Raw genomic sequence first — 15781 nt, forward strand, 5'->3', positions numbered from 1 at the left:
ATGACAGGCTCCTCTCCCAGAAGCAGCTATGTCCAGGCAGTTGCGGCTTAGAGCTTGGCCCTCTTCCCAGTCCATACTCCTTTGCCGCTCCCACTGCTCTGCGCCCCAGGTGCTGCGGGACCGGCTTGGAGAGCGGTCCTGAGGATCCCTGCTCCTGCTCCTGCTCCTGCTCCTCTGCCTGGCCGAGGAGTCACGGGCCGCGGTGCCTGGCTGCCCCATGGGGACTTCCCAGCCCCTCCTGGGGGACCTGCTCCGGTGGCTATCCCAGGCACGGGGATGCTCCCTGTCCTCCCTCCGCCACTCTTGTCTGCGGGGGCCCCACGGGTGCGCCCAGTGAACTCGGTGCTCAGTGCTGCGGGACCCACTCCTGCTTCCGGGGGAGTTGTAGCCCTGGGCGTGCTGCACCTCCTGGCTCATCTGGGAGAAGACGTGGTGGAAGACATTGCGGCACTTGGGGCATGTGATGTGGCTGCGGGCCCACACCTGTATGCAGGACAACAACCAGAGGCAGGCCCTGCAGAAGCTCCCGCTGGCCTCGTGGCCGGTGCTGTCCAGGCCGACGGAGCCGTTTGGGTCCTCGGGGGCATCCAGCGGCACGGCCTGGGGCGCCTGTCTGGTGCGGACAGCAGGGGACGAGGCGCCCTGTTTTGCCAAGTCCTTCTCCTCCTGCGATGCCATCTTGCACTGCGAATGAGAGAGAGACACAAAGCTCGTGACCTGCAGGAAGCATCAAAACTGCTGAGAGAGGCACCTGCTCTGCCCGGGGGCTGTGCCGGTGGTGCCACCAACACCAGGGACTGTCCTGGGGCAGATGAGTGACACCGGGGGCATCTCTGCGTGCTCCTGCTCTGCGGGCAGGGCAGTGAGCTCTCTGCCATGAGCAGGCAGGAGCTGGGAAGGCAGGAAAGCGGCTCCTGGCCTCGCCGCGATGGCGGCGCGAGGGTGGGGGTGTGGCAGGTCGGGCCCGGCGTCCTCCTCTGGCAGATCCCCCTCTGGGATGGGGTCCGGTCCGGTCCCCGCACCTGCAGGCGGCTGTGACCCCTCCGCACAGGGACAACACTGTGGCCCTTCGGGGCTGCCCCATGCCTCCAAGGGGGTGATGGTGATGTAGCGGGGTCAGTGACTCTGGTGACAGCACAGGGCTCTTGGGGACCAAAGTGGGAAAAAAAAACCCCATTTGGCAAGTGTACGATGTCCAGCACTGGCTGCCCAGTACAGGAGAGACATGGACGTACTGGAGAGTCCAGCTCCAGCACAGGGCCACAGGGATGCCGAAGAGACTGGAGCATCTTTCCGGAGAGGAAGGGCGGAGAGAGCTGATGATCAGGGCGGCTTACGTGCCTTGGCCACACGCAGGCCAAAACCTCCAGGGAGTTTTTCTCAAGTCTCTCAGTTGCCAGGCAGATCCAGAATCGAATCCAATCAAATTGAATTGAATCAAATCGAATCGTGCTGTTGGAAAGGGCCTACAATGCCCACGTCTAGTCCAATGGCCTGCACACGTCAGGGCTGACTAAAAGTCCAAACAACTTACCTTGCACCGAAGGCTCCTCTACTTTTTCTCGCTTCTCGAACGCCTGGTCACACCGCTGCCCTCCTCGCGGCAGGGCAGTGACTGAGCTCTGCGACACGTGCAGGCAGCAGCTGGGAAGGCAGGAAAGCGGTTCCTGGCCTCGCCGCGATGGCAGCCCCAGCCGGTGCGCAGCAGCGTGCCTGAAGCTGTGGAGCTCCTGCCCTGGGCGGCTGGTTTTTATACTGGGGACCAGCGCCGTGTGGGCGTGATGCAGGGCCGTGGGGCTGTGATCTCACAGAGGTGTCACTATGACGCACGTGCCACCGCCCCGCGTGTCTCTGTGTGGGTGCCGCACTCTGTGCCGCGAGCGACAGCGGCCATCTCCTCGGCCTCGGGCTCCTGGGACAGCCCGACTCAGCACCCTCCAGCGCTGAGAGGAATGGGGCTGCTCGGGCCCGTGGGGGCCGCTGGGGGCCAGCGGTGGCAGGGCCCCCCCAGGCAGGTGCCTGTGCTTGGCGGTTCTGGAGATGGTGACAGCGAGTGACAGCACCAGAGCCACGTCAGGCCGCTGCGGGAAAGCCCTGCGCCCCCAGGGTGACCTGGGTACCTCCCAACAATAAAAATAAAAGAATAATTAAAAAATCAGGCGAGCTTTTTGCCAGATTCACGTCATGCTTTATCAGAAATGCTTGGTCCTGACAAGTTTACGGAGCAGACATCGCATTTTGCCATAGTTTTGGAGCTTTCAGCCAAGCCAAAGCTTTGCACCTCCTGGAAGAGAGGGCTAAAGCTGCTCTAACCTTTTGTTTTCTCCCCGAGTTTGCGGTATTTTACTGGGCATCTCACCTCACTAACGCAGGGCATGTTTCTGCCCTAGCTGATTCAACTGCATCAGGGATTTTTCAGTTCGAGAGCTTTTGGGGGCAGGAACTAGGCTTTAGCTTGCTCTCAGGTGTAACTAACGCCACCGCTCCTGCCCCAGCGTGTGCTCTACAGCCCGTGGGGACAGCAGAAATGCCTCGGCTCCCTCCAGCCTCTGTGCTTGCACAGCGCTGGTCTCAAAGTCATCTGTGCCAAGGATTTGTGTTTTAAAACCTTCCCGCTGGATTCCCTGAGCTCTCTGCTAAAATGCCTTTCAGCTGCTTCTTCAAAAGTAATCTCCTGCACTGAAAATTTCCCTTAAAAAACACAAGTCTGAACTGAATCCACAAGATCTGTGGCCAGAAAGTCAGGCTTGGCGATCAGGTATTGCAATGTCTGCTGGAGGCTGCAGGCAGGGCCTGAAAAGAGAACTCGTGGCCGGTGCTGTCCGGGCTGACGGAGCCGTTTGGGTCCTCGGGGGCATCCAGCGGCACGGCCCGGGGCGCCTGGCTGGTGCTGGCAGCAGGGGACGAGGCGCCCTGTTCTGCCAAGTCCTTCTCCTCTTCCAATGCCATCTCATGCTGAGGATGATGTCTCAGCAGTTTCTGAGGCGAGTGTCCCTCAGGTAGCCGTTTCCTGAGGAGGCAGCTCGCTAGGCCGCAGCAGGGCCACGCTGCAGGGTGCTGTGAGCCCGCTACAGGCCCTTCCCCAGCCCTGGTGAGCATGGGCCTGCTCAGCCCAAGGCCCTGCTCTGGGCAGATTCCTCTCACCCTTCTGATTCATTGATCCCTTAACATGCCTTCCTGTTTTTCCTTAACTGTAAATGAGGAGGGAGCACTGTAGAAGGAAGTCTGTCCATTTAATCCACTCTCCAGGGGAAGGAATTCTTCCCCCCAACCTTTATTCCAATATGCTGGCAGGGGTTGTGTCCCGGTGGCTGAAGACTTAAGAGCCTTCGTAGCGTTCAACCCTCCGGCCTTTGAGAAATCCGCTCCTTTCGGCCCTGATCAGGGTCCTTTTCATAAAAGGCCGGTGGGGGCAGAGGGGCTCCCGTCCCTTCCCAGGGGTATCCAGTGACAGGACAAGAGACAACGGGCACCAAGTGAAGTAAAGGAGCCTCTCTCTCGCTAAGTGCGGTGCAAAACTCGTGTTTATTTGGAGGGAGGGGAAGCCCTGGGGAACAGGTGGCCCAGAGCGGTTCTGCAGGTTCCGTCCTGCGAGCTGACCCACGCCTGGCTGGCTGCGGCCCTGGGCAGCCTGCTGCAGCTGCCCCTGCTCGAGCAGATCTCCAGAGGTCCCTTCCCACCTCCTCGAGGCTGTGATTTGCCCCGGGAGGAGACGGCGGCAGGGCTTTGTGCCACGGGTGGCATTCCTCAGCAGCAGCAGTGGGGGTGACTGTGCCACTGCCACCGTCCACGTGCCACACAACCACCCCCTCGAAGGCCTTCTGTGTCCCCAGGCTGGTTGCGCTGCCCCGGCAGCTGCGGTGTGGCAGGTGCATCCGCCCAGTGAAAGCAGAGCTTCTTGGCTGCTGAAGTGTGGCAGCCTCTGGCTTTGTTTTCAAGGTCTCGCGGTCGTTGGGACCTTTGGCCAATGGGAGCCGCTATTGACTACAGGTCAGATTCGGCCTGGGTATAAATGGAGTCCCCTGGGGGAGCCATTTTGAGCTCGTCCCCCTGGAGCAGCATGCTGCGGTTGAGGACTCTCCCCTTGGGTCAGGACGCTGCCAAGGAAACTCCTCGAGGTGCCTTGGGTCGGGACGCTGCCCTGAGCAGGTCCTCGAGGTTGAGAGCCCTCACTTACCAGGTGAGTGATAGAGCATTTTGGGTTGTTGTTAAACCCTAGGGAGTGAAGTTTTGTTCTGCGTTTGGGGTTGCCGTTAAACCCCTAGGGAGTGGGGGTTGTAAAGTGTTTTGGGTTGCTGTTAAACCTCAGAAAGTTGTTCTGTTCTCCTCTTGCAGACATTCGAATCTGTGAATTACGGAGAGCTGGTTGGTTGTTTTATTAAAAAATAAATTTATTTTTTTAAATTGGTGGTTGATTGCTCATTTGGAAGCCTCCGTAGCAGTCGCTCAGCGGGTCAGCGCTGCGTGTCCCTTCTTGGCAGGGTGTGCTACCAGCCCCTGCGCCCGGCAGCGCTGCAGGACCTGCACCGGGACCGGCTCCTTGCCGCTCACCGTCGTCTGGAGGAGCCGCGGCCTCCCCTCCGATGACAGGCTCCTCTCCCAGAAGCAGCTATGTCCAGGCAGTTGCGGCTTAGAGCTTGGCCCTCTTCCCAGTCCATACTCCTTTGCCGCTCCCACTGCTCTGCGCCCCAGGTGCTGCGGGACCGGCTTGGAGAGCGGTCCTGAGGATCCCTGCTCCTGCTCCTGCTCCTGCTCCTCTGCCTGGCCGAGGAGTCACGGGCCGCGGTGCCTGGCTGCCCCATGGGGACTTCCCAGCCCCTCCTGGGGGACCTGCTCCGGTGGCTATCCCAGGCACGGGGATGCTCCCTGTCCTCCCTCCGCCACTCTTGTCTGCGGGGGCCCCACGGGTGCGCCCAGTGAACTCGGTGCTCAGTGCTGCGGGACCCACTCCTGCTTCCGGGGGAGTTGTAGCCCTGGGCGTGCTGCACCTCCTGGCTCATCTGGGAGAAGACGTGGTGGAAGACATTGCGGCACTTGGGGCATGTGATGTGGCTGCGGGCCCACACCTGTATGCAGGACAACAACCAGAGGCAGGCCCTGCAGAAGCTCCCGCTGGCCTCGTGGCCGGTGCTGTCCAGGCCGACGGAGCCGTTTGGGTCCTCGGGGGCATCCAGCGGCACGGCCTGGGGCGCCTGTCTGGTGCGGACAGCAGGGGACGAGGCGCCCTGTTTTGCCAAGTCCTTCTCCTCCTGCGATGCCATCTTGCACTGCGAATGAGACACACAAAGCTCGTGACCTGCAGGAAGCATCAAAACTGCTGAAAGAGGCACCTGCTCTGCCCGGGGGCTGTGCCGGTGGTGCCACCAACACCAGGGACTGTCCTGGGGCAGACGAGTGACACCGGGGGCATCTCTGCGTGCTCCTGCTCTGCGGGCAGGGCAGTGAGCTCTCTGCCATGAGCAGGCAGGAGCTGGGAAGGCAGGAAAGCGGCTCCTGGCCTCGCCGCGATGGCAGCGCGAGGGTGGGGGTGTGGCAGGTCGGGCCCGGCGTCCCCCTCTGGCAGATCCCCCTCTGGGATGGGGTCCGGTCCGGTCCCCGCACCTGCAGGCGGCTGTGACCCCCCCGCACAGGGACAACACTGTGGCCCTTCGGGGCTGCCCCATGCCTCCAAGGGGGTGATGGTGATGTAGCGGGGTCACAGTGACTCTGGTGACAGCACAGGGCTCTTGGGGACCAAAGTGGGAAAAAAAAACCCCATTTGGCAAGTGTACGATGTCCAGCACTGGCTGCCCAGTACAGGAGAGACATGGACGTACTGGAGAGTCCAGCTCCAGCACAGGGCCACAGGGATGCCGAAGAGACTGGAGCATCTCTCCGGAGAGGAAGGGCGGAGAGAGCTGATGATCAGGGCGGCTTACGTGCCTTGGCCACACGCAGGCCAAAACCTCCAGGGAGTTTTTCTCAAGTCTCTCAGTTGCCAGGCAGATCCAGAATCGAATCCAATCAAATTGAATTGAATCAAATCGAATCGTGCTGTTGGAAAGGGCCTACAATGCCCACGTCTAGTCCAATGGCCTGCACACGTCAGGGCTGACTAAAAGTCCAAACAACTTACCTTGCACCGAAGGCTCCTCTACTTTTTCTCGCTTCTCGAACGCCTGGTCACACCGCTGCCCTCCTCGCGGCAGGGCAGTGACTGAGCTCTGCGACACGTGCAGGCAGCAGCTGGGAAGGCAGGAAAGCGGTTCCTGGCCTCGCCGCGATGGCAGCCCCAGCCGGTGCGCAGCAGCGTGCCTGAAGCTGTGGAGCTCCTGCCCTGGGCGGCTGGTTTTTATACTGGGGACCAGCGCCGTGTGGGCGTGATGCAGGGCCGTGGGGCTGTGATCTCACAGAGGTGTCACTATGACGCACGTGCCACCGCCCCGCGTGTCTCTGTGTGGGTGCCGCACTCTGTGCCGCGAGCGACAGCGGCCATCTCCTCGGCCTCGGGCTCCTGGGACAGCCCGACTCAGCACCCTCCAGCGCTGAGAGGAATGGGGCTGCTCGGGCCCGTGGGGGCCGCTGGGGGCCAGCGGTGGCAGGGCCCCCCCAGGCAGGTGCCTGTGCTTGGCGGTTCTGGAGATGGTGACAGCGAGTGACAGCACCAGAGCCACGTCAGGCCGCTGCGGGAAAGCCCTGCGCCCCCGGGGTGACCTGGGTACCTCCCAACAATAAAAATAAAAGAATAATTAAAAAATCAGGCGAGCTTTTTGCCAGATTCACGTCATGCTTTATCAGAAATGCTTGGTCCTGACAAGTTTACGGAGCAGACATCGCATTTTGCCATAGTTTTGGAGCTTTCAGCCAAGCCAAAGCTTTGCACCTCCTGGAAGAGAGGGCTAAAGCTGCTCTAACCTTTTGTTTTCTCCCCGAGTTTGCGGTATTTTACTGGGCATCTCACCTCACTAACGCAGGGCATGTTTCTGCCCTAGCTGATTCAACTGCATCAGGGATTTTTCAGTTCGAGAGCTTTTGGGGGCAGGAACTAGGCTTTAGCTTGCTCTCAGGTGTAACTAACGCCACCGCTCCTGCCCCAGCGTGTGCTCTACAGCCCGTGGGGACAGCAGAAATGCCTCGGCTCCCTCCAGCCTCTGTGCTTGCACAGCGCTGGTCTCAAAGTCATCTGTGCCAAGGATTTGTGTTTTAAAACCTTCCCGCTGGATTCCCTGAGCTCTCTGCTAAAATGCCTTTCAGCTGCTTCTTCAAAAGTAATCTCCTGCACTGAAAATTTCCCTTAAAAAACACAAGTCTGAACTGAATCCACAAGATCTGTGGCCAGAAAGTCAGGCTTGGCGATCAGGTATTGCAATGTCTGCTGGAGGCTGCAGGCAGGGCCTGAAAAGAGAACTCGTGGCCGGTGCTGTCCGGGCCGACGGAGCCGTTTGGGTCCTCGGGGGCATCCAGCGGCACGGCCCGGGGCGCCTGGCTGGTGCTGGCAGCAGGGGACGAGGCGCCCTGTTCTGCCAAGTCCTTCTCCTCTTCCAATGCCATCTCATGCTGAGGATGATGTCTCAGCAGTTTCTGAGGCGAGTGTCCCTCAGGTAGCCGTTTCCTGAGGAGGCAGCTCGCTAGGCCGCAGCAGGGCCACGCTGCAGGGTGCTGTGAGCCCGCTACAGGCCCTTCCCCAGCCCTGGTGAGCATGGGCCTGCTCAGCCCAAGGCCCTACTCTGGGCAGATTCCTCTCACCCTTCTGATTCATTGATCCCTTAACATGCCTTCCTGTTTTTCCTTAACTGTAAATGAGGAGGGAGCACTGTAGAAGGAAGTCTGTCCATTTAATCCACTCTCCAGGGGAAGGAATTCTTCCCCCCAACCTTTATTCCAATATGCTGGCAGGGGTTGTGTCCCGGTGGCTGAAGACTTAAGAGCCTTCGTAGCGTTCAACCCTCCGGCCTTTGAGAAATCCGCTCCTTTCGGCCCTGATCAGGGTCCTTTTCATAAAAGGCCGGTGGGGGCAGAGGGGCTCCCGTCCCTTCCCAGGGGTATCCAGTGACAGGACAAGAGACAACGGGCACCAAGTGAAGTAAAGGAGCCTCTCTCTCGCTAAGTGCGGTGCAAAACTCGTGTTTATTTGGAGGGAGGGGAAGCCCTGGGGAACAGGTGGCCCAGAGCGGTTCTGCAGGTTCCGTCCTGCGAGCTGACCCACGCCTGGCTGGCTGCGGCCCTGGGCAGCCTGCTGCAGCTGCCCCTGCTCGAGCAGATCTCCAGAGGTCCCTTCCCACCTCCTCGAGACTGTGATTTGCCCCGGGAGGAGACGGCGGCAGGGCTTTGTGCCACGGGTGGCATTCCTCAGCAGCAGCAGTGGGGGTGACTGTGCCACTGCCACCGTCCACGTGCCACACAACCACCCCCTCGAAGGCCTTCTGTGTCCCCAGGCTGGTTGCGCTGCCCCGGCAGCTGCGGCGTGGCAGGTGCATCCGCCCAGTGAAAGCAGAGCTTCTTGGCTGCTGAAGTGTGGCAGCCTCTGGCTGTCTTTGTTTTCAAGGTCTCGCGGTCGTTGGGACCTTTGGCCAATGGGAGCCGCTATTGACTACAGGTCAGATTCGGCCTGGGTATAAATGGAGTCCCCTGGGGGAGCCATTTTGAGCTCATCCCCCTGGAGCAGCATGCTGCGGTTGAGGACTCTCCCCTTGGGTCAGGACGCTGCCCAAGGAAACTCCTCGAGGTGCCTTGGGTCGGGACGCTGCCCTGAGCAGGTCCTCGAGGTTGAGAGCCCTCACTTACCAGGTGAGTGATAGAGCATTTTGGGTTGTTGTTAAACCCTAGGGAGTGAAGTTTTGTTCTGCGTTTGGGGTTGCCGTTAAACCCCTAGGGAGTGGGGGTTGTAAAGTGTTTTGGGTTGCTGTTAAACCTCAGAAAGTTGTTTTGTTCTCCTCTTGCAGACATTCGAATCTGTGAATTACGGAGAGCTGGTTGGTTGTTTTATTAAAAAATAAATTTATTTTTTTAAATTGGTGGTTGATTGCTCATTTGGAAGCCTCCGTAGCAGTCGCTCAGCAGGTCAGCGCTGCGTGTCCCTTCTTGGCAGGGTGTGCTACCAGCCCCTGCACCCGGCAGCGCTGCAGGACCTGCGCCGGGACCGGCTCCTTGCCGCTCACCGTCGTCTGGAGGAGCCGCGGCCTCCCCTCCGATGACAGGCTCCTCTCCCAGAAGCAGCTATGTCCAGGCAGTTGCGGCTTAGAGCTTGGCCCTCTTCCCAGTCCATACTCCTTCGCCGCTCCCACTGCTCTGGGCCCCAGGTGCTGCGGTGTGGGGAGTCAGAACGAGTCCCTGCAAGAAAATGGACGTGTGAGCAATCCTGTGTATGAGCAAGGATGTGATGAGGGACTGACCCTGGAAGAATGAGGAAGAACCCAGGAAGGTAAACAGCTTCAGGGTGTTGGCCTGGGCCGAGAAGAAGTTTGTACAATGTCGATGTGGCAGTTCTCATCCAATCAGAAGAGAGCTTAAGGAGCATGTGCAAAGCCACCTGTCAAATCAGAAAGAATTGTACCATGTGATTGTATCTTGTGATTCTCACCTTCAGTATAAAAGGCTTGTCCACCATATTAAAGTAGGCATTGCTTAATCATTGTGTGATGATTTGCATGCGTTTAACTCCTGCACCAATTTTCTGCACATGGCGCCCAACGTGATTTCATAAATCAAATTAGCACAAGTCCAAAGGGGACTTGGTGAAGTATTATCGCGGGAAGGCCGGTCGAAATTCAGCCAGACGCTGCCCCGGTGTCTGAAGGTGAGAATCAGCGCGCTGTACCCTTAAGGAGCCGCCGGAGGCGGCTAACGATCCGCGAGAGGCGGCGGCCGGGGAGGAATGGGGTCTACGCTTACTAGAGACGAGCAAGCAGTAGTAAAACTCCTCCAACTTATCCTCTCTGTGAGAGGGATAAAATATGACAAGTCTGCACGAGAAGGCTTGTTAAAGTGGAGCCGAGAGAAGGGACTTATTCCCAGTCCAGGGCGTGTATTTGAAGCCGCTACCTGAGAAGCCATAGGGAAACAGCTATGGGACTCGGTCAGTGATGGAGGAAAGTCGGCAAGAGAAGTTAACAATTACACTGTGCTATGGAAATTAATCCGAGAGGCGTTACAGGAGATGAGTAGTGAGCCTACGGCTGCGACGTATGCCGCTGCAGCGCTCGGATCGGCCCCTAATCTTGATATATCAGCCACGGCGCCGCTGCCGCCCTGCCCCGACCACGGCCGGAAGGACGGTCCGGCCCCCTCCCCCCCCTCAGCCCCCTCGCCCCGGAGCGATGAGGGAGGGGGGGCTCTACGCCGCTTGCAGCGCCCGCCGCGCTGGGTCAGCCGAAAAATCTGTTTGGCTTAACGATTGTGCCGCCGGGGCCGCGACGAGCGGCGGGACCTATATTCAAAACTGCGTCATGAGGGGCGGGAAGCACCGGAAGGGTGTCTAATGCCAACCGGAAAGCGACTGAGGAGAAACCGAAAGAGACCAAAGACGCCAGTAGTGGGCGGGACCCAGGCGAGGGCGGGGGTACAGAGGATTTGTGCCCGCCCCTCCCACCCTCACAGAACAACCCCTCGGGAGAAGAGAGCCCCGCCTCACAAGTCGGCTCTGCAGATTTAGAAACTTTACTCCTGCAGATTGTAGACAAGCTTGACAACTTAACTGTATCACAGGCAGAGAAGAGGGAGCAGAGACCATATACCTTTTCGTCAAACACGGGACCACAGCCATCTGCTCCTCCGGATCCATCACGCGAGTATGCAGTTCCTGTGCCTGCTACTGTGCCCTCATCATCTCACCCTGCAGCTTCGCATCTTTTTTCTTCACAGGCGCAGAGTGCCTCTGCAGCTACACGCCGATGGAAAGGAGTTCTTAGAGATGCTATACTAGAAGGATCTTTTATCCCAGAAACCGTACAAGCATTTCCAGTTTCCTTTAATACTGTTACTAACGCCAGTGAGTGGGATCCCTTCGATTGGAAATTGCTTGAAAAGGCTAGGGCTTCAGTAATCCAAAATGGTCTTCATCACCAATTGACCAAACAAATCATCAACTATATCTTCTCATCATCGTTAATTCCAAAACATATTGATCAAATAGCGGCAGTTATTTTAACTCCATCTCAAAAAATGTTACTTGAAAGCGCATGGACGAAGTTAGCTAACGAAGAGCAGGTTCGTCCGCGCCCACAGGGTGATCCCCTTCATCTTGTCCAAGCACAAATGCTATTAGGTACAGGGCCCTTCACCGCAGTAGATCTACAGGTCAATCTCTCTAATGAAGTGTTACGGCTATCACAGTCAATAGCCTGTCAGGCCCTACTGTCTGTACCTGACACAGAAGGCAAGAAACAGGACAAGTTTGTAACAGTAAAACAGGGACTAAATGAACCTTTTTCAAAATATGTAGACCGCCTTTATCACTCCCTAGAACAACAATCTGACATGACCCTAGAGATGAAAGAAAAGATGTTCAAGTTAATGGCCTTTGAAAACGCTAACCCATCTACCCAGCACCTGATAGCGACCCTCCCACATGGAGCATCTGTAGCTGATATGATTGAGTTAATCAACCGAGGAATGCAACAGTCTAATATTGCAGCCTATGCCGCTGCAGTGCGTGAAGTGGTTGCACCATGGTGAACGCTATAAAACAAAGAAGGGGGAATTTTCTGGACGCACCACATAATCAACTAGCAATGACTTTATATATTCTTAATGGTGTTTTGATCTCTGTAGTGTTTGTGATTTTATGTTGTGTGAGTGATAAGTGTAAGAGGCCTCTTTGTATGATTGTTCTGCGTGTGTGAGACGCAGCCCAGCTGCAGCCGTAGACACTCAGGAACCAGCCGCAGGTGCTGTGGACACCCCTGTACCAACAGTTCACGATTTTTTCAACTGATCAATTAAGCAAAATGAAGGATGAAATGCTATAAGAATGTATGTATTCAGCTTTGTTTAGCAATATTAAGAATTAAGAACTCAAGTGTTTAACCTTATTAGAAACTCCTTTGGTTTTCCCTCCTTGAGTGCTGGCCAGACTCTGGGTGGAACCCAACAGGAGGATGAAATCAGATGTTTCCACTCAAAGAAAATTGCCAGTTATTTTGGCCTACTGATTTAGATATATGAGGCTGGACCTGCTTGCAGCGATGTTGGGTGCCTCACCTACGGATGGACGCATCGCGTAGGATTTCCAGTTTGCAAGGAAGGGTACTCTAAATTCTCTCTGCATCCAGGGTTCCCCAGCAATTGCGGATCTGAATGTTAGTACCCCATTAAGTAAGTCTGCTATTCCGTATTTTCTTTACTGTATATTTTTGTGGTATTTCATTATATCCCTTAGTTGTGGGTACTGCAATTACCTTACTCTGGTAACTGTAACTGCTGTATTGTTTCTAGCATTCTGTGAAACCTTTTTAAGTATGCTGTGTTTTGGAGTTTGCCTAACCCTTAATTGATGAAGTCCCGAAATAAGTCTTGCAGATGCAGCTTTACACAGCCTCTGAGCAATAGCTAAGAAGAACAGGCCTTGGAAGATAGATAAGAAACTGCTGAGTTGTGCCAAGGTAGCGGGCAAAAACAGCAGACAGCTGCAACACTGAACTACGAAAAAGCACTAAGCTGTGAGAAGTTACTATCACGGTAGAGCGCAATGTGCCAGAAAATATGGAAGATTAGTTCAGCTGACCCATGAAACTAATAGTGGACCAGCCTATACCTCTCAAAAATTTGGGTTTTTTTTTTTTTTTGTTTGTCAACTCTGGGGTACACATCACATCACAGGTATACCACATTCCCTTACGGGGCAAACCATAGTGGAGAGAGCACACCAAAACTTTAAAGGCGCTTTTGCAAAAACAAAAAGGGGGAGAGAGCTTGGCTGTTGCAGAATGACGTGCAAAAGCAGTGTATGTGTTAAGTTACTTATGGCTCACAGGTGATAGGGAGGAACCACCAGTAGTAATACATAAGTATGGGTCTGAAATCCAGTATAAGCCAGTGTGGAGATAGTGCTTTTGCTCAGTACAAAGATGTTGCTATGGGAGAGTGGAAAGGACCTGTGGAACTAACAATGGCGGGTCGAGGCTATGCCTGCGTTATTACAGATACCGGCACTAGATGGGATCCATCTTGCTGGGTGCGACCTTGGAAAAGAGATCAAGGTTGTGATTCTAAGCCTTGTGATGGTTCTGACAGTGATTAATGCTCATCCAGCAAAAGTAGTGTTTCCCTGACCAGACATATGGGTAACTATAGCTAAAGAGACAGGTCAAGAATCCTTCTGCCTTTTGATGGCTACTCCGTCGGACCCATTCAGAACATGTTTATTGAGAATACCTTACTTTGACCCACAAGAATTCATTGGGTTTGTGTCAGACGATTGTTGGGCAAAAATGAAATTTTCACAGGCCAATGACATTGCTCAAATTACCCAGCCCGGCACCAACACCACAACCTTTTGGGAAGGTCAACTTATTACAAGCAAAGAATTGTTAAAAGGAGTAATCATTGTAATTATTGTGATTATTGTGCTTGCTGTTATTTTGCCATGTTTAATTTCTTGTGTTAGACAATCCCTGCAAAAAAGCTTACAAGGAGTTTGGATTGCTCAAAAACAAAAAGAGGGATATGTGGGGACTCAGAAGGAGTCCCTGCAAGAAAATGGACGTGTGAGCAATCCTGTGTATGAGCAAGGATGTGACGATGAACTGACCCTGGAAGAATGAGGAAGAACCCAGGAAGGTAAACAGCTTCAGGGTGTTGGCCTGGGCCGAGAAGAAGTTTGTACAATGTCGATGTGGCAGTTCTCATCCAATCAGAAGAGAGCTTAAGGAGCATGTGCAAAGCCACCTGTCAAATCAGAAAGAATTGTACCATGTGATTTTATCTTGTGATTCTCACCTTCAGTATAAAAGGCTTGTCCACCATATTAAAGTAGGCATTGCTTAATCACTGTGTGATGATTTGCATGCGTTTAACTCCCGCACCAATTTTCTGCACTGCGGGACCGGCTTGGAGAGCGGTCCTGAGGGTCCCTGCTCCTGCTCCTGCTCCTGCTTCTGCTCCTCTACCTGGCCGAGGAGTCACGGGCCGCGGTGCCTGGCTGCCCCATGGGGACTTCCCAGCCCCTCCTGGGGGACCTGCTCCGGTGGCTATCCCAGGCACGGGGATGCTCCCTGTCCTCCCTCCGCCACTCTTGTCTGCGGGGACCCCACGGGTGCGCCCAGTGAACTCGGTGCTCAGTGCTGCGGGACCCACTCCTGCTTCCGGGGGAGTTGTAGCCCTGGGCACAAGCTACTTTTTTATGAAATCAAGATACAAACTCTTATTGAGCTTTGCTTTGGGGTTTGAGATTTTTTTTCTCAGGGAGACGATGGCCCCATGATTAGCAGTATCCGCCTGTAAAGACAACCTGATATGTTGCTGCAAAATTGGTGCAATAGTATGACCTGAGTGTTACGCTTTTAATGAAAAAACAACCCTGTAGAAACTGCCAAAATCTTGAGCTGCTGGGACCCTGCCCCCAGGCAGAGCCTGAGGGACAAAGAGAAAGTGACGCCACCGCATGAAATAAAATGTCTACTTTCAAAAACGAGAGGACGAGACACAGCTTTCTTTAAGGAAAGTCTTCTTCAGAAGGCCTGACTTGCCTTTCCAAGACCTTTTTGATTTAAAGCAGTGTCCTGGTTTAACCAGGATAGGGTTAAGTTTCCCCAGCAGTGGGGGGGAGCTCTAGCCGGGTTATTCAGATACCATGCGGACGTCACATCCTGGCAGGTCACATTTTCCTGGCGCGGAGCGCGGTGCACTCGTGGTTTTGTACATCGTGCTTCTCACTGCTGTATTTGGTAGCTATTTTGCTCTGTTCATTGCTATCACTATTACTGTTATTGTTGTTGTTTGTTGTGTTGCTATTGCACTGTTGTATTAAACCTTTCCTTATTTCAGTCTTGGGGCTTTGTATTTCACTCCCTTTGTGGGGGAGGGGCAGCGGCCGCATGGTCTCAGACCCCGGCAGGGGCAAAACCACCACAAGCAGCCATCCGTCACATCAGACATCGTGCCATCTATGTGTTAAATGACTTTGCGAACTGTAGTAGGATGAGAGGGACACTGAAGTGCTAAGGCTTGGACAATAAGCCCAAACCAGAGTTGACCTATAGATGAATCCTGCACATTTTATAACTGATAACCATTGTGCTAATAGGTATTATACTAAGTTATAGCAAACCAACTATTCTGATGTAAAAGGTGGGAATACTGAAGCCTGAGCAACAGGCCCTGAACTGAAACTGCTAACTCCGTATGGGGTCATTAGTGAAATATGCATAGAAGATGTAGCTTAAACATCATAAAATATGTCTATCTTGAATGTATCCTTATATTTCTTTATGTGTGAGCAAGATAACAAGGCCACAGAAACAGTTGTCTGGCCTTGTGACCTTGCTCATAAATTAACTAGATAAGCAGGGAAACTCCCTTAGCTTCTCCCTTAAACCCTGGCCAGGCTCTGGGGGGAACCTAACATGAGATGAAAACCAGATATTTCCACTTAAAACAAAGGTGCCAGCTATTCTGGCTCACTGATTTTTAGGTATATAAGGCTGGACCCGCTCACAGCAACTTTGGAAGCCTCACCTACGGGTGGACGCACCACGTAGGATTTCCCACTTGCCAGGACAGGCTCTCCAAATCCTCACTGTAACCGGGGCTCCCCAGTGACTGTGGATCTGGATGATGGTAACGGGTGCAAGTGGTGATGTATCTT

At 54.8% G+C, this 15781-nt stretch overlaps 1 protein-coding gene and 1 long non-coding RNA gene across 2 annotated transcripts; both read left to right on the forward strand.

Moving 5' to 3' along the window:
• The first annotated feature begins 9335 nt into the window (after positions 1 to 9335).
• LOC141937876 (uncharacterized) lies at positions 9336 to 14960 on the forward strand. The gene is made up of 2 exons (XR_012627107.1): positions 9336 to 9775; positions 13583 to 14960. It is a non-coding gene; the product is annotated as an uncharacterized LOC141937876 (long non-coding RNA).
• LOC141937825 (uncharacterized) lies at positions 10429 to 13962 on the forward strand (the record flags this gene model as incomplete). The annotated part of the gene is made up of 2 exons (XM_074856047.1): positions 10429 to 11949; positions 12488 to 13962. A coding segment is annotated over one exon (1224 nt), but the record flags the coding sequence as incomplete, so codon positions are not given.
• Positions 14961 to 15781: the final 821 nt, after the last annotated feature.

This window comes from Strix uralensis, chromosome Z (genome assembly GCF_047716275.1).
Source record: "Strix uralensis isolate ZFMK-TIS-50842 chromosome Z, bStrUra1, whole genome shotgun sequence".
NCBI classification, from domain to species: domain Eukaryota; kingdom Metazoa; phylum Chordata; class Aves; order Strigiformes; family Strigidae; genus Strix; species Strix uralensis.